Here is an 18,916-nt window from a genome sequence, read left to right on the forward strand (position 1 = left end):
AACGTCGACTGCAGATGACGACATGCGCTACTTTCCCAAAAAAAATGCACGCGCTTCGAGATATAGCAGAAGCATAGGCCTCTGCACGAGCGAGCGAGTTCCTCTTCAAGCATTTGATTGTAAAATGAATTACCAGGCACTTCGATTATGTTTAACGGCGGTAGGCATCCAATAAATGTTGCATTACCGTCGCCAACTAGACTGGGGTATAGCTTATACTTTACGTGGGGAAAAGAGAAAAATAAAATAAAGACCCTACCATAACCCTACACTCATTAAAAACCCACAAACCTATCCCACTATTTAAATCTATCTAATCCTACCTCAGGCCAACAGCCTGGAAGGACGGGACTCCGCCACTCAACACACCCTGTAACTCTTCTGACGTCAAATCTCGTACACCCAAATACATTTCTGCAGCTGCCACCACAACCTCTATTTTCTGTGACTTACGTGCTATCCCTGCCGTACAGTTGATAACCATTGCTATGAATGCTAAAAAGCCAATCTTACTATAGCATATCACTCGTTGGCCTATGACTCTGTACTGGCACAGACCTACTACTCACACAAATCCTCCCAGGATCCCTCCCCCTTGACCCATCTTCCTCTACTTTCTTCACTGCCTCAGCAAATGACAGACACCCTCTGCACTACTCTAACCCTAATAACCTCAACCTGCCTCTCTTGCACCAGATATTTCTGATCCCCATCCTCATGGGCAACGGTACAATTAACACATACTGCTTCTTTCTCCAATACTACACATTCCTTTGTCTCATGCCCTTCTGCACACTTCTCACACTTATAAACCTCCCTCCTACACACTGCTGGCACATGCCCATAAGCTTGACACCTGTAACAACGTAATGGATTCGGCACAAAAGCTTGTAGTGGATAACTGAAACAATCTAACATCACTTTGTCGGGCAAAGACTCAACATCAAAACTCAAAAGAACAGACAATGACTCTTCTGTTTTACCACTCACTCCACCCTGTCTGCTTCGCACCAAACGATGAGCATCACAAACACCAGGAATCTTCCCCTTCAGTTGGTCCACTTTCACATTAACCGCTACCCCAGTAATCACTCCTTTCAATGGCGCCGTTCTTGAGAGAAAAACAAGTTACAGCTCTTGTCCCCATTCGTGTGGCGCGGGACGCCTGCTCCCTCTGACCAGCAGAAACACAAACAATTATCACAAGACCACTTCGGGTTACCTTAACCGATTCCACAGCACCCAACTCCGTTTTCACCCACCCTGAAACCACATATGGATCAGTCAAAAGCCAGCGGTCAACTTTCTCCAAAAATGTCACTCCTACCATCACAGACTTATCTTTATCATGACCATTGGTGCAAGCCTCGGGAATTACTAGGCACATACGAAACAAAATGGCAAATGGTCATGAATAGAGACTGGTATATTATTTTTTCTTATATTTATACAGGGACCTTCAAGGAATAAAGTGGATAGATGAGTGTATTACAAGTACTCTTTTTTTTCATTACTACTTGTTATTTTTGGACTTTTGCATTTGATTCTTGATTGATATTGTTATTGTACTGCATTGCTGAGGAGAGATAGCAAGCAAGTGGTTCACTCTACCGTGTGCACGTGACCAATTAACTTCGATTGGATTCTATACATCCTTCACATCCCTGCTTAAGAATAAGTAACACAATAGGAACTATATTGTGAGGACCCTTGAAAGCAAAAATAAGAATGATCAAATAAACAAAATAGGAAATATTGCAATGATTTCATCACATCATTTTCTTATAGTTTGATTTACCCAAATCGATCATTATCAGACACTAAAAACCATTTCTGTTGTCTTGAACAAGGAGGACTACTTCCTTTCACGAGAAAGGGAAAGTACATCTGGAAAAGGTTCTTTCGATCGAGGCCATAAACTGCGCGTTCACGTGAAATAATAGCGCCCCTGTACTTTCTTAGACGCTAGCTCGCTACGTGCTTTTAGCAAGACAGTGTAATGGACGTCATGCTTCATATGAAGATGTTAAAGAACATTTTAAGTGTGCTTTGCACAATTTGTCTTGTCACCAATTTTTCCACTGCAGCCCAAGACGGCACTAATGGGAAAAAGGACCAAGAGTGTCACAACTACGCTGGAGGACACGTCTACCCCGGAGAGGCTTTCCGTGTGCCCGTCTCTGACCATTCCCTACACCTCAGCAAGGCAAAAAGTGAGTATTGTCCCCGTCCCTTGCACGACTTGTATTTTAACAATCGCGTTGACTCTAAAATACTTTTAAATAACGTTTTTTTTTTTACTCAACATTACATGAATATGGTACTTTTGTTTTTAGCTACGGCTGGCTAAATAGCTTGACTGCAGGCAACTTAATTAGCTGACTTGATTAACTAGACACCGTGCCAATTATGCTGCAAATTGGCCAGTTTTCCCTTGCCAAGTTCACCACTGAAGTTAGCATGACATTTGTATGCGTGTTATTGTAATAATATGCCAGATTTTACTTGTAGATCAAAATTCACAAGTAGTAGTTAGTACATTTGGACACGTCATGCCAAAAAACTTGGCTCCAACTACTGTCTCGAGGACAGGAGTACCCGCGCAATTACAGTTGCTGCGCACCACACAATCCCAATGGATGCATCTCAGTCAGTGTTATGTTAGCTAAGTGGCTTCCTCTATAAGAGTTTACACCTTCATCTGCGTTCGTTAAAAAAGGCAGGTGAAATGTAAATTGTCAGTAGATGGCCTCCATTATATCTTTCACATTTCCTGCGTTTTCCAATCAGAAGATTGAGATGTGACAAGGAAGCCAATACCAGACTTCTGAGACGCACCTAGCCAGAATACACTATATATACGAAAGTATGTGGACACCCCTTCAAATTAGTGGATTCGGCTATTTCAGCCACACCTGTTGCTGACAGCTGTATAAAATCGAGCACACCGCCACGCAATCTCCATAGACAAACATTGGCAGTAGAATGGCCTTACTGAAGAGCCCAGTGACTTTCCAACAAGTCAGTCAAATTTCTGTTCTGCTAAAGCTGCCCCGGTCAACTGTAAGTGCTGTTATTGTGAAGCGGAAACGTCTAGGAGCAACAATGTCTCGGCCTCAAAGTGGTAGGCCACACAAGCTCACAGAACGGGACCGCTGAAGCGTGTAGCGCGTAAAAACCATCTGTCCTCGGTTGCAACACTCACTACCGAGTTCCAAACTGCCTCTGGAAGCAACGTCAGCACAAAAACTGTTCGTTTGGAGCTTCATGAAATGGGTTTCCATGGCCGAGCAGCCGCACACAAGCCTAAGATCTTCATGCGCAATGCCAAGCGTCGGCAGGAGTGGTGTAAAGCTCGCCGCCATTGGACTCTAGAGCAGTGGAAACACGTTCTCTGCAGTGATGAATCACGCTTCACCATCTGGCAGTCCGACGGACAAATCTGTTTTTGGCGGATGCCAGGAGAACGCTACCTGCTCCAATGAATAGTGCTAACTGTAAAGTTTGGTGGAGGAATAATGGTCTGGGGCTGTTTTTCATGGTTCCAGTGAAGGGAAATCTTAACGCTACAGCATACAATCTAGACGATTCTATGCTTCTAACTTTGTGGCAACAGTTTGGGGAAGGACCTTTCCTGTTTCAGCATGACAATGCCCCCGTGCACAAAGCGAGGTCCATACAGAAAGTGTAATGTAGATTCCAACCCTACAGCTTGCTTACAGCTACACTGGGGTCTGACAAGCTTCCTGTTTAGATTAAAACATTGTGGAACCGGCACGAGATATGGCTTGGGAAATGTACCTCAATCCAGGGATAAGAAACATGTTGTACTCTGAATTGTCCCATTATCCCAACTGTTAAACGAGAAGATTGAACAACTGCTTGTTTTTCCAGAAAACTGCCCTTTTTGACCTCATGCTAGGTAGCATAAGCCACACCAGCTATTTTGGAATGGCAGTGTCAGCCTTCTTCTTCGAGGTTTAACGGCGGTTGGCATCCAATAAATGTTACATTACCGCCACCAACTAGACTGGAGTATAACTCCCTTATACTTTGCTTGAAAAAAGGAAAATAAATCAACAAATATCTAACCCTACACTCATTAAAAACCCACCACCCTACTCCACTGTTTAAATATATCTAGTCCTACCTCAGGCCAACAGCCTGAAAGGACGGGACTCAACACAGCCTGTAAGTCTTTTAACGTCAAATCTCGTACACCCAAATACTTTTCTGCAGCCATCACCACAACCTCTATTTTCTGCGACTTATGTTCCATCCCTGCAGTACAGTGGATAACCATTGCTATGAACGCTAAAAAGCCAATCTTACTATAGCATATATCACTTGTTTGCCTATCCCCCTGTACTGATACAGATCTACTACTCAAACGAATCCCCTCAGGATCCCTCCCCCTAGACCCATCTTCCTCAACTTTCTTCACTGCCTCAGCATACGACACCCTCTGCTCTACTCTAACCCTGGTAACCTCAACCTGCCTCTCTCGCACCGGACATTTCTGATCACCAGCCCCATGGGCACCCCTACAATTAACACATACCGCTTCTTTCCCCACATTTCTCACACCTACGGTAGGAACCTCCCTCTTACACACTGCTGCCACATGCCCATAAGCTTGACACCTGTAACAACGTAATGTATTTGGCACATAAGCTCGTACGGGATAACTGAAATATCCTAACATCACTTTGTCGGGCATAGACTCATCAAAACTCAAAAGAACAGACAATGACTTCGGTGTCATCACTCATGCCACCCTGTCTGTTTTGCAACACACGGCGAGCATCATAAACACCAGGAGTCTTTCCCTTCAGTTGGTCCACTTTCACATTTACCGCTACCTCAGTAATCACTCCTTTCAATGACGCTCTTTTCTTGAGAGCAAAACAAGTTACAGCTCTTGTCCCAATTCGTTTGGCGCGGGACGCCTGCTCCCGCTGACCAGCAGTGTCAGCCAATCGGCTCCTTTGTTCTTCAACATGACATGCCATTCCATAATGCAGCTGTGGCTACTGCTAGCTAGCATGAGGATGAAAAATGGCAGTTTACTTAAACTAGTAATCGTTCAATCTTCTTGGTGTAACTGTTGGGAGAATGGGACAATTCGGAGTACAATGCAGCTCTCATCCCTGGCTTGAGGCTTGTTTTCCTAGCCATATCTCGTGCTGGCTCTGCGTTGTCTTAATCTAAATAGGAAGCCTGTCTGACCCCAGTGTATCCATAATCAAGTGTAGAGTTATTTACACTACACTTTCTGTATGGACCTCGCTTTGTGCACGGGGGCCATTGTCATGCTTAAACAGGAAAGGGCCTTCCCCAAAATGTTGCCACAAAGTTTGAAGCATAGAATCGTCTAGAATGTCATTGTATTCTGGCTAATATGCACCCAATGATGTGATGCACCCCATGGGGTAGCCAAGTGTGCCCCAAGCCTGCCCTGAGACATAGGCCTACCTGCACACTGCTCACCAACAATGAACAAATACTATTAGTTGTCGGCCAAGCATACTATACTGAACAAAAAAACAAAAAGCTTATTTCGTGCAGAAATGTGTTTACAACCCTGTTAGTGAGCATTTCTCCTTTGCCAAGATAATCCATCCACCTGACAGGTGTGGCATATCAAGAAGCTGATTAAACAGCATGATCATTACACAGGTGCACCTTGTGCTTGGGACAATAAAAGGCCACTCTAAAATGTGCAGTTTTGTTACACAACACAGATGTGTCATGATTTGAGGGAGCATGCAATTGGCATGCTGACTGCAGGAATGTCCACCAGAGCTGTTGCCAGAGAATTGAATGTTCATTTCTCTACCATAAGCTGCCTCAAACGTCGTTTTAGAGAATTTGGCAGTTCGTCCAACCGGCCTCACAACCGCAGACCATGTGTAACCACGCCAGCCCAGGACCTCCACATCCGGCTTCTTCACCTGCGGGATCATCTGAGACCAGCCATCCGGACAGCTGATGAAACTGAGGAGTATTTCTGTCTGGGGAAAAACTCATTCTGATTGGCCTACGCCCTCCCAGGCCCACCCATGGCTGCACCCCTGCCCAGTTATGTGAAATTCATAGATTAGAGCCTTATTTATTTCAATTGACTGATTTCCTTATGAACTGTAACTCAGTAAAATCGTTGAAATTGTTGCATGTTGCGTTTTTATATTTTTGTTCAGTATAAATGCAGTAATCATGTGCACAGCAGTAGTCGTATACTTCCTGTTTCTTTTTGATTTTGGATCTAAAGACTTTTGATTTGTTTGTCCCTAAAAGGTGAGAAGCAAATAGCTTGCTTGCTCGTGCTTTGAACCATTATCAAAAAAACTAACTTATTTTTGCAGTTTCAAAGCCTGCACCTTATTTTGAGGGATCAGCTGTTATCGATGGAGAGTTTAAGGAGCTCAAACTGTCTGACTACAAAGGAAAATACCTAGTCTTCTTCTTCTACCCCCTGGACTTGTGAGTACTAGCTCTTACTGACCTTCATCCTAAAACAAACCTCTTTGTACTGTTCGTTGCAACTCTTAGTTGGCTAGTAACTCTAACTGTTAGTGGGGGGGAGCGAGAACCGACTGGGGAAAAACGTTTTGAACAGTCATCCAACTCTACATTTCAAGTAGGAAACTCGGGAATCTTTCTAGAGCTCGGACTTTCTGTCCTGAAGATCACTGACATCATGATTTGACCTCTTTTTTTTTTTTTTTTTTATGTTCCCAGTTGTCTTGAAAGCACCATGACAATCAGATGCAGGTACCATCCGTCCAGTAAAATAAAAAAGGCAATTATTTCAATTTATGTTCTGCAGTGCATCGCAAGTGCTACACTAACTTATCTATTTTGTTATCAAAGCTCACATTTAGAAATATAATATGGTCTGAGAATAACAATATTGGCAGGCCAGGCATATAGGCAATATGCTGTATTCATGTATTAGGCCTCCTGGCCAAACCTCATTCGTACAGAACTGTTTTCATTAAATTAATGTTTTAAAAAATGTAAGCCATGATTTTTAAAAAGCAGCAATCTGAGCGGTAGATCTCTGCTTGCTTTTTGACTGTGAAAGTTATCTTGACTTGAAAGGTTGGTGACCACTACTCTATAATATCAAATAGAAAACTAAATCGTCCGGGGTGTATTAATTACCTCTTGCAATGGAAACCGTTTACTTTTTTAAGAACCAAATGGAAGCAAACAGAGAACGAAACGGGGAGGGACCTACCTGAATTTATCCAATAGAAACTCTTGTTTTTGGTACAAAACGTTTACTTTTGCAACAGTATCGGGTAAAGAATACACCCCAGCTTTTAAATGGGAGAGTCTGGCCTATTTTTCTCTTAGTAGCATATCATAAAATGTACACTGTAGTAACTGTTTATACATATTTTTCTGAGTTACCTTACCATTACATATTCTATATTATAGAACCATTGACTGAATGAAAATGCAGTATGCTATGTCTAAAGTAATAATGCTGTTGACTATGTATTATTCTGATGACGCTAACTCTGTGTACCTGCAGCACGTTTGTCTGCCCAACTGAGATTATTGCGTTCAGTGATCGTGTGCACGAGTTCCGTGCCATCAATGCTGAGGTTGTTGCCTGCTCTGTCGACTCACAATTCACCCATCTAGCATGGTAAGATTATAAGCATCACACCCCTCTTCAGAGGTGCTTGGACTTATTCAAAGAATTTCAGATTTGTTATGTTGTTAACAGGATCAACACACCCAGGAAGCAGGGTGGACTTGGGCCAATGAAAATTCCTCTGCTGTCTGACCTCACACACCAGATTTCCAAGGACTATGGAGTCTTCCTGGAGGACGCAGGACATACACTCAGGTGCAGTTAGAAACTCACACACATGGAGTAGAAACTACTTCAAAAGACGATGACTAGTCTGGGTTTGATACAACTCCTATAGCCAGAGCATTCATCCTCATTAACTTAAAAAAATAAAAAATGGGTTCAGTGAGAAACTGTACAACAAAATACTTGTTAACTGTTTTAAGTTCATGAAGTCTAAAGTCATGCAGTTTGAAACTGAAGCAATCATTGTTGTCATTCTCCTCCACAGGGGCCTGTTCATCATCGATGACAAGGGAGTCCTGAGGCAGATTACCATGAATGACCTCCCTGTAGGGCGCTCTGTAGACGAGACCCTGCGGCTGGTCCAGGCCTTCCAGTACACTGACAAACATGGCGAAGGTACGGTTCAGTCTCAACACATAACACATTCTCAGATAAACTCAGCAAAAAAAGAAACGTCCTCTCATTGTCAACTGCGTTTATTATGTGTAAATATTTGTATGAACATAACAAGATTCAACAACTGAGACATAAACTGAACAAGTTCCACAGACATGTGACTAACAGAAATTGAATAATGTGTTCCTGAACAAAGGGGGGGTCAAAATCATAAGTAACAGTCAGTATCAGGTGTGGCCACCAGCTGCATTAAGTACTGCAGTGCATCTCCTCCTCATGGACTGCACCAGATTTGCCTGTTCTTGCTGTGAGATGTTATCCCACTCTTCCACCAAGGCACCTGCAAGTTCCCTGACATTTCTGGGGGGAATGGCCCTAGCCCTCACCCTCAGATCAAACAGGTCCCAGACGTGCTCAATGGGATTGAGATCCGGGCTCTTCGCTGGCCATGGCAGAACACTGACATTCCTTGCAGGAAATCACACACAGAACGAGCAGTATGGCTGGTGGCATTGTCATGCTGGAGGGTCATGTCAGGATGAGCCTGCAGGAAGGGTACCACATGAGGGAGGAGGATGTCTTCCCTGTAACGCACAGCGTTGAGATTGCTTGCAATGACAACAAGCTCAGTCCGATGATGCTGTGACACACCGCCCCAGACAATGACGGACCCTCCACCTCCAAATCGATCCCGCACCAGAGTACAGGCCTCAGTGTCACGCTCATTCCTTTGACGATAAACGCGAATCCGACCATCACCTCTGGTGAGACAAAACCGCGACTCTTCAGTGAAGAGCATTTTATGCCAGTCCTGTCTGGTCCAGCGACGGTGGGTTTGTGCCCATAGGCGACGTTGTTGCCGGTGATGTCTGGTGAGGACCTGCCTTACAACAGGCCTACAAGCCCTCAGTCCAGCCTCTCTCAGCCTATTGAGGACAGTCTGAGCACTGATGGAGGGATTGTGCGTTCCTGGTGTAACTCGGGCAGTTGTTGTTGCCATCCTGTACCTGTCCCGCAGGTGTGACGTTCGGATGTACCGATCCTGTGCAGGTTTTACACGTGGTCTGCCACTGCGAGGACGATCAGCTGTCCGTCCTGTCTCCCTGTAGCGCTGTCTTAGGCGTCTCACAGTACGGACATTGCAATTTATTTCCCTGGCCACATCTGCAGTCCTCATGCCTAAGGCACATTCACGCAGATGAGCAGGGACCCTGGGCATCTTTCTTTTAGTCAGTAGAAAGGCCTCTAGTGTCCTAAGTTTTCATAACTGTGACCTTAATTGCCTACCGTCTGTAAGCGGTTAGTGTCTTAACAACTGTTCCACAGGTGCATGTTCATTAATTGTTTATGGTTCATTGAACAAGCATGGGAAACAGTGTTTAAACCCTTTACAATAAAGATCTGTGAAATTATTTGGATTTGTACAAATTATCTTTGAAAGACAGGGTCATAAAAAAGGGACGTTTCATTTTTTGCTGAGTTTATTAAAGCTAGACACTTAACTACCTTTGGTTTCTATGGATGGTCTTTGTTTACAGTTTGTGTGAATTCAATCATTTTTCTTTTTGCAGTGTGCCCAGCAGGATGGAAGCCAGGCAGTGACACGGTGAGTTTCATCCTGTGCGTGTGTGTGTTTCCAAGTAAATGTGTGCATGAGAGAGAGAGAGATTATTTTCATAGACATTTCTTGAGACTCTTGCACTAATTCAGTGTATTACTCTCCATAGATAATCCCAGACCCATCGGGCAAACTCAAGTACTTTGACAAGCTGAACTGACCCTCCTTTGCTCTCTAAACACTTTGGTTGAAGCTCAGAATAAAAACAGAGTTTTGATAATCTGGTGTCTGATTGTTTTAGCAATGTAGAGGCATATTTGACATAAATCTAATTAAATCTCATCTAGTGATGTCGGAGTAAACTGGTGACCTTTGAGATGAGAAACGGGCCAGGAGCTACAACAACAAAATAATGCCTTTTGGAAATGGCAGTCACCCTCTCCTAAATGGGAGACACTAGATGGCGATGTTGATGAAATTAATGAAATGCATGTTTTCATGTTTGCATAGTTGGTGTATTGGCCGTGGCCAATGGCCCGCTCTCCGATTATTACTTTTTTAAAGGCCCTCCTCTTGGCTGCAGAGACAAAATGTTGCTGTTTTAAAACTAATTTCCTGCAATTCTACACATTTTACCATGGCTTATGCCGTGTTCTTATGCTAAATGAGTGACTCAGACGTAACAAAATTAATGGGCTTCCCATGTCATGACATATTTGGAATTTTAGATTCTCCCTGACTTTAATTTTATTTTGGTGATGGTTAGTTCTCAAAGATGATCTTATTTAAAAATATATAACACCATTCTTTTCTAACATACTTTATATCTAGTATTTATATTTGGACGTTTACATTTTTGGAGTCTAAATGAATATAGGGGAAACACTGGTCTTAAATATATTTTGAGCGTGCCAAATATGTCCCACTCCAATGGACTAGACACCAGATAACAGTTGGCTATAAACTAGTCACTTGAGTATTTGGCATTCCTGGGGAGGGGTCCTATAACAAATAAATTGTCTGGAATATGATGGACATGCACTCTGTAAATCATTTGTGAAACTTTTTTAAAATGTAAATTAAACTACAGTACATCCATAACATGTACCTCTTGGCACACACACAATTCAACCTTCCCATTTACACAACATGTACAGTGGGGAGAACAAGTATTTGAAACACTGCCGATTTTGCAGGTTTTCCTACTTACAAAGCATGTAGAGGTCTGTAATTTTTATCATAGGTACACTTCAACTGTGAGAGACGGAATCTAAAACAAAAATCCAGAAAATCAAATTGTATGATTTTTAAGTAATTCATTTGCATTTTATTGCATGACATAAGTATTTGATCACCTACCAACCAGTAAGAATTCTGGCTCTCACAGACCTGTTAGTTTTTCTTTAAGAAGCCCTCATGTTCTCCACTCATTACCTGTATTAACTGCACATGTTTGAACTCGTTACCTGTATAAAAAACACCTGTCCACACACTCAATCAAACAAACTCCAACCTCTCCACAATGGCCAAGACCAGAGAGCTGTGTAAGGACATCAGGGATAAAATTGTAGACCTGCACAAGGCTGGGATGGGCTACAGGACAATAGGCAAGCAGCTTGGTGAGAAGGCAACAACTGTTGGTGCAATTATTAGAAAATGTGGGGCATCACCTCGTGGGGCATCAATGATCATGAGGAAGGTGAGGGATCAGCCCAGATACATGGCAGGACCTGGTCAATGACCTGAAGAGAGCTGGGACCACAGTCTCAAAGAAAACCATTAGTAACACACTACGCCGTCATGGATTAAAATCCTGCAGCACACGCAAGGTCCCCCTGCTCAAGCCAGCGCATATCCAGGCCCGTCTGAAGTTTGCCAATGACCATCTGGATGATCCAGAGGAGGAATGGGAGAAGGTCATGTGGTCTGATGAGACAAAAATAGAGCTTTTTGGTCTAAACTCCACTCGCCGTGTTTGGAGGAAGAAGAAGGATGAGTACAACCCCAAGAACACCATCCCAACCGTGAAGCATGGAGGTGGAAACATCATTCTTTGGGGATGCTTTTCTGCAAAGGGGACAGGACGACTGCACCGTATTGAGGGGAGGATGGATGGGGCCATGTATCGCGAGATCTTGGCCAACAACCTCCTTCCCTCAGTAAGAGCATTGAAGCTGGGTCGTGGCTGGGTCTTCCAGCATGACAACGACCCGAAACACACAGCCAGGGCAACTAAGGAGTGGCTCCGTAAGAAGCATCTCAAGGTCCTGGAGTGGCCTAGCCAGTCTCCAGATCTGAACCCAATAGAAAATCTTTGGAGGACCTGAAGGATCTGGAGAAGGTATGTATGGAGGGGTGGGCCAAAATTCCTGCTGCAGTGTGTGCAAACCTGGTCAAGACCTACAGGAAACGTATGATCTCTGTAATTGCAAACAAAGGTTTCTGTACCAAATATTAAGTTCTGCTTTTCTGATGTATCAAATACTTATGTCATGCAATAAAATGCAAATTAATTACTTAAAAATCATACAATGTGATTTTCTGGATTTTTGTTTTAGATTCCGTCTCTCACAGTTGAAGTGTACCTATGATAAAAATTACAGACCTCCTACATGCTTTGTAAGTAGGAAACCCTGCAAAATCGGCAGTGTATCAAATACTTGTTCTCCCCACTGTAGGTCTGCATGGTCACATGTATTCTGTTGGTTGTTCATTAATTGAGACAACATGCAGGACCAGTCAAAGAGAAACTAAACGGGAAGAGTTCCGTGGCAGTTTGAGGTCATAGGTTCATGGAACATCCCAGCGTCTGCTTCCCTGGAGATTGGATAGTACATCTGAGTCACGTGAATTTTTGCTGAGCACGGACTGAGTTATCATAAATTACTTAGACTTTTATAACTGACACTTCCAATAAATCCTGGGATTTCAAATAACTCAGACTGGCAGTAGAATATTGCTACCAACAGGTTTGGCTAAGACTGCGGGCCTATTTGACAAGAATAGGTGTTTTTTTATTAAGCATATCTGAGATTTTGTTGACATAAAGGAAAAGAAGAGATGAAGGGCCCTTAACCCGAGTGATTCACGTTTAAGTGGCCTGAAGCCTATGTATTTCCTATGAAGTTACACAGGCAGGTACTGCGTAATTACAGTGTAGGTACACATGGTTATGGTACTTACAACTGTGACATGTTCGTGGTTTTTGCAATTCAGTGCAATTACATATTGCCATTTTCATAAGATTTTGTAACAAACCCAAATTATTGTGACTAAACCTCTCCTCACCCTTAGTGTTTTAGATAACCTAGTTCCATTGTGAGTTTATTTGCATTACCGTTCAATTGTGCAAGCCACAAACAGGTGTAGTTAAATAATGTAATAAATGTATGTGAATAAAAAATTATGATATATATATATATATATATACAAATTATTATATATACACTGCTCAAAAAAATTAAGGGAACACTAAAATAACACATCCTAGATCTGAATGAATGAAATAATCTTATTAAATACTTTTTTCTTTACATAGTTGAATGTGCTGACAACAAAATCACACAAATATTATCAATGGAAATCAAATGTATCAACCCATGGAGGTCTGGATTTGGAGTCCCCCTCAAAATGAAAGTGGAAAACCACACTACAGGCTGATCCAACTTTGATGTAATGTCCTTAAAACAAGTCAAAATGAGGCTCAGTAGTGTGTGTGGCCTCCACGTGCCTGTATGACCTCCCTACAACGCCTGGGCATGCTCCTGATGAGGTGGCGGATGGTCTCCTGAGGGATCTCCTCCCAGACCTGGACTAAAGCATCCGCCAACTCCTGGACAGTCTGTGGTGCAACGTGGCATTGGTGGATGGAGCGAGACATGATGTCCCAGATGTGCTCAATTGTGCTCAACAGTTTGGTTTTTGCCCTAGTACTACACAGCTGATTCAAATAACCAACTCTTCAAGCTTTGATTATTTTAATCAGCTGTTTAGTAGGGCAAAAACCTAAATGTGCACCGAGGCGGGGTCCTGGACCGAGTTTGGGAAACCTGACCAGAAAGGAAGAGGCGAAGCGAGACGATTTACTCTTCTCAAAATCTGTCCGTGTGAGATAAGCAGACCAAGTGGGGATTTTTTTTGTGTGGAGGTCTATGAGTGTCATTACATAAGGCTTATTTGATCTAATAGAGGTTTGTAATGTTTAGGCTGTTACAAATGTACTGATATGAGTGGATGTACGTGGCATTCCGGCAACTTTGAGAAAAACTACTTAGTTGTGCCTGTTGTTCACACGCATATCTGCCCTTTCATTGGCTAGAATGGTCCCACTTGATCTCGCCTGCCTTCCATCTTTGAGGACTTGTATTTCCATTTTGGAGCAGTCACTCGACTATCTTGTCAATATAATAGATAATCTTTGACGTGACCAAAGACGTGATTAAAAGACGAACCAACTTTGCCGTTATTCAAAAGGCTACAGGGGATACCTCTATAAAACAATTAATTGTACGCACGTTATGTTTTCAGTTTGTGAGTGTGTGATATGTGGGTATAGAAACGTTTATTTCGACATTTGTAAAGAAAAACGTTTATAAACAATATCAGTTATGTTGACACTGACATGTTGATCTGAGCCTTGCTGTTAGAAAACACACCAACGTAAGTGTTCGACTGTCGCAGATGCACGTTTCTGAGTTTCCTAATTCCGACTAGTACTTGAACGCGGCATTACTGCTCGCACACACCCAATGAGTCATGGAAAGCAGAGACCCTATGACGTAAAGTTATTTGTTAGGCTATTTTCCCGTTTAGTCTGATTTCCACTAGATATCACAGCCACAATTTCAAAATTGGCTTTATCGTTAACGTTTATGAAAACAACATTTAGCTTTTTGGTCTTAATTTAAGGTTAGGGTTAGGCACAAGGTTCGCAGTGAGGTTAAGGTTAGGTTTAAAATCACATTTTAAGAAGATTCATTTTAGAAATGACTTTGTGGCTGGGGTAACTAGTGACGACCGTTTAGTCTTCCGGATGTGATTGTGAGCTGCTTGTGTCTTTCTTTTTGCCCAATGCAGTTAAGCGAAAACCACGCCCCGTTATTCAGAGGAGCGTTCGACATTGCGCTTACAAAGTGCGTATAAAAAGGGGTGAAGCGCTCCAGAACGTTATTGCGCTGCCAGCAACCAATGCGAATGTAATTCCGCGCGAGCTGGAATTCTAAACTTATTGCGGGGGGTGAACTCCTGAGAAGCGGATGAAGAAACACGTTTTGCTTCTTTTTACATTCAGAGGACTTGTAAGAAAAGGAAAAAAGAGTAAAAGAAGAAAATGGCCAACTTCATATTACGGAAAGCTGAGCCCAAGGACGTGTCAGACATTTTGCGACTCATAAAGGTAAAATGAAATTCCATTCCCTGTGTTTAAGGATTTGTGTATAAATGTCTAGTCTTTCTCAAATCACTGTTAAACGTTTTTGTTTTTTTCATGAACAAGAAAATTATCAAATAGCCTCGGCATATTTCTCAATATTATTGTATGGAACACCGTTTGGGTCTTTGCGTGTCAAAAAAGATACACGTCAAATTACACTATTTGACGTGTCAAATAACACGATTTGACTCGTCAAATAAGCTTTTAATTTGACACGTCAAATAGTACAATTATATTATAGAATGTCGTGTGTGCTGAATTTGCATGTGCAAGCCAAGCACCACCACTACGATCAGTAGCACTGTCAAAACTGTACCAAAAAAAAAGTATGCAAACAAGCACACACCGGCCACCAAAGATGTGTTTACAATAGCGCGTCGGTAATAATGCATTATTTGTTCGACCGAATGGGAAAACGTCTGTGTGAGCATTTGAAAGAAGGTCCGGATCAAAATATTTTGCAAATATCTTTGATACAGATGTTATTAGCAGCTTCTGGGGTAGCTAACTATCTTTAGCTTGGTAACGTTACCTAGCTAGCACCAATACAACTGACCAATGACCAATAGAAAACAATGACCAATAGAAACTGCAGTCATTTTCAATATTCTTAGCAATGATTTAGGAATCCACGTGAGTGAAAATAACTAGCTAGCCAGCCACTTTAACCCTGTTGCCCAAAGCTAACGTTATAAGCAGCCAGTAAACTTCATCTGGCTGGTGAGGCTTGACAGGACCGGGTTATGTGTTGTGAAAATAGCCACAATAAGGATTAGCCACAATAGTGGAATTGTCGGTTTGCCTTCAAAATAAAAGTACCTCTGTGACGCAGAAAGTTACAATTGGTGAAATCATGCAATATTTAGACTAGATAATGTTAAACAAGGTTGGAATGTGGAGCAATGAAATGGGGTGTCAGTCTATTCGGTGACACCCACAGAACACAACTGTGAAGAGTTTACGCAAATATTAGCGTTGTAGCGGGACAGTGACTGTGAAATCACCTCCCCAGTCAGCCTGTTGTGCGTATTGACATTCATATTGCACTGTACAGCCTTACCTAAGGATTGGGGATCAATTAAATGGGGTGTCAGTCTACTCAGTACCAATAGCTTTTTTCCCAACGTCCTCCTCAGAGTTATCAGAGCCCAAAGCATCCAGGTTGTATTGTTTTTCCTCTGGAATAGTGTTCAATACACATACTCGGGTGACTGGTACAATAAATGTGGCTCAATTCAGTGGTTTCAGTCCCGCAATAAGAGCAACGACGCTAATGTTCTCTGGGTGTCACTGAGTAGACTGATACCCCATGTCATTGGGGTGAATAAATATGCCCTCAATGCTATTTTAAAGTCTAATACATCCAGTGTGATTAACAGATTTTTGTCAAATTAACAAATTATTTTATGTATTTGTATTCATTTGCATCACTGTCAATGACATACTATTATTTTGAAGGCTAACCGCAAATTCCACTATTGTGGTTAGCTTCACATAGGTGGGTCCGATCACCATTATTCAAATAAGAACAGTTGTATAAATTAGGGTTATTTTAGATGATGACACCTAGCTAGGTAGTTAGCTAGCTAACTATAGCTACTGAAACAGATTATCTCGTTTTGCTATGTTTTGGGGGAAGAACATTGTTTGCATCCATCAGCTAACGTTAGCCTGCTTTATTTATGACCAGCCCTGTCCACAGCTTGGGGAAGGGCAGGTGCGTGAGACAAAACTTTACCAGCATAATAGCATACTTATCGCTGAGTCGTTGTGACATATGTAACTTGAGTGATAGTGTAATCAATGTGTAACAACTACGTAAAAAATTTGTGAACGTGTTAAATTGTTATGTGACGTGCAGTCATATTCAGGTCCTGAATGGTCAACAAGCTTATTTGACACGTCAAATAGTGGTATTTGACGTGTATCTTTTTTGACAAGCAAAGACCCAAACGGCGTTCCATATTATTGTGACATATTTGACTAACAATAATACTTTTATGAACTATAATGATTATATTTTTTTTTCAGGAACTTGCGAAATTTGAAGAAATGGAGGAGCAGGTCATCTTGACAGAGAAAGGTAGTCTACTTTTAGGCCCGTGTGTGGGTGATGGCCAATTATTGTGAACATATGAAATGTTTATCCAAATGTCCAAACAAATCCGTAGTCTCTTCATAATTGTCCTCGTTATTTACTTTCAGAACTACTCGAGGACGGCTTTGGGGATCATCCGTTCTACCATTGCGTCGTCGCGGAAGTCCCTGAGGATCATCAGAGCTCAGATGGTAAATTATGTTGTAACTCAGTTTCCTCTCTCTCTCTCTCTCTCTCGCTCACACACAAACACAACTTTCAATGACAGTTTGTAAGGAAATAGTGCAATGGTTAAATTATTAAAGGGAAAATCCACTCAAACTCTTATTTTTTGTTTTGTTGCATTAGTCCAATGTTTATATAGTCCCAAAAAGTTTTGCATGTCAGCAGGCAAGTTTTCAAGATATTGGACTTTCAAGAAGCAAAGTGTCAGGTGCCACATCATCAGGATGATGCAAAATGCGTTTGAGTGGCGTTTCCCTTTTAAAAATTCCAAACTTAAAATGTGCAGTGTTGGTGTGCATAACTCGAAGTCCAGTTCCAACACCGGCAACCTTGCAGTGCATGATGCATCTCAAGGACCAACCTGACCAAGCATTTACTTGGATATGAATCATGATGTGGTTTGTAATGTCAACCTATCAATTCTCTGAAATACCTCATAGTAATATCATAACTAGGCCCCATAGATTTTCCTGACTGAACATGTGACCTGACAAGGAAAATCGCCTTTATCATAATAACACAAGATCATACATAATAAGCCCAGTGGGATTTAGCATCAAATCCTAGTAGTATAGTAGTTTTACACAAATACTTCCCTGCCGGCTTTGATGTGGATTTTTTCACTGTTTTAGGATACACTGTCATTGGGTTTGCCATGTACTACTTCACCTATGACCCCTGGATTGGAAAGCTGCTCTACCTAGAGGACTTCTATGTGATGAAGGAGTTCAGGGGTAAGTATTGTCTACTCTGAGTCTTGTCCTAACATATGCTGTGTTATTTACATTGAAGGCAAGGCAACTGAATCAGTGTCCATAGATCCAGGGCTTAAACATCAATCTAATGTTTGATCCTGTTTTCTCTCAGGTTCTGGTATTGGGTCAGATATCCTGAAGCATCTGAGTGAGGTAAGTCTACTTTTTTGCAATCAATTTACTGGAAGGACATTTGCTTTTCCAAACATGGAAAAGTCCAGCCTATGGAACAGTCCATCAGGCTATATGATAACCCTGTCCTGTCTAACTTTGTCCCCCCTTCAACAGACGGCAGTTAAGACTCGCTGCAGTAGCATGCACTTCATCGTAGCAGAGTGGAACAAGCCGTCCATAGAGTTCTACAAGCGCCGTGGAGCCTCAGACCTGTCTGATGAGGAGGGCTGGCGACTCTATGCGATTGAGAAGGATGACCTGCTTAAGATTTCTACCAAGAAGCGCTAAATTCAGCAAATGACCACTGATTACTGACTGCAAAGCCTTCCCCTTTGTTTGTTGATTCCATTGTCAATGTTATTTAAAAAGAAATTTATATCAATAAATACAAAAACAGATTTAAACTTCTTCCTGCAGGACTGGTTATATATCTGGGGGGTTTTAT

General features: G+C 42.1%; 2 protein-coding genes across 2 annotated transcripts; both read left to right on the forward strand.

The window, feature by feature from the left end:
- The first annotated feature begins 1,928 nt into the window (after positions 1 to 1,928).
- Positions 1,929 to 10,068, forward strand: LOC311100220 (peroxiredoxin-4-like). Its single transcript, XM_084141039.1, has 7 exons — positions 1,929 to 2,213; positions 6,366 to 6,483; positions 7,544 to 7,660; positions 7,742 to 7,864; positions 8,100 to 8,230; positions 9,802 to 9,836; positions 9,958 to 10,068. Exons 1-7 carry the CDS (start codon positions 2,000 to 2,002, stop codon positions 10,006 to 10,008), a joined length of 789 nt encoding a protein of 262 aa, XP_083997165.1. The 5' UTR covers positions 1,929 to 1,999; the 3' UTR covers positions 10,009 to 10,068.
- Positions 10,069 to 14,925: 4,857 nt separating this feature from the next.
- On the forward strand, positions 14,926 to 18,879 carry LOC311100222 (diamine acetyltransferase 1-like). The gene is made up of 6 exons (XM_084141042.1): positions 14,926 to 15,183; positions 17,251 to 17,302; positions 17,425 to 17,508; positions 18,175 to 18,276; positions 18,410 to 18,450; positions 18,586 to 18,879. The coding sequence occupies exons 1-6, from the start codon at positions 15,118 to 15,120 to the stop codon at positions 18,757 to 18,759; spliced, it is 519 nt and encodes a 172-aa protein (XP_083997168.1). The 5' UTR covers positions 14,926 to 15,117; the 3' UTR covers positions 18,760 to 18,879.
- Positions 18,880 to 18,916: the final 37 nt, after the last annotated feature.

The sequence above is a fragment of the Coregonus lavaretus genome (genome assembly GCF_964263955.1).
Source record: "Coregonus lavaretus genome assembly, chromosome: 24".
Lineage (NCBI taxonomy): Eukaryota > Metazoa > Chordata > Actinopteri > Salmoniformes > Salmonidae > Coregonus > Coregonus lavaretus.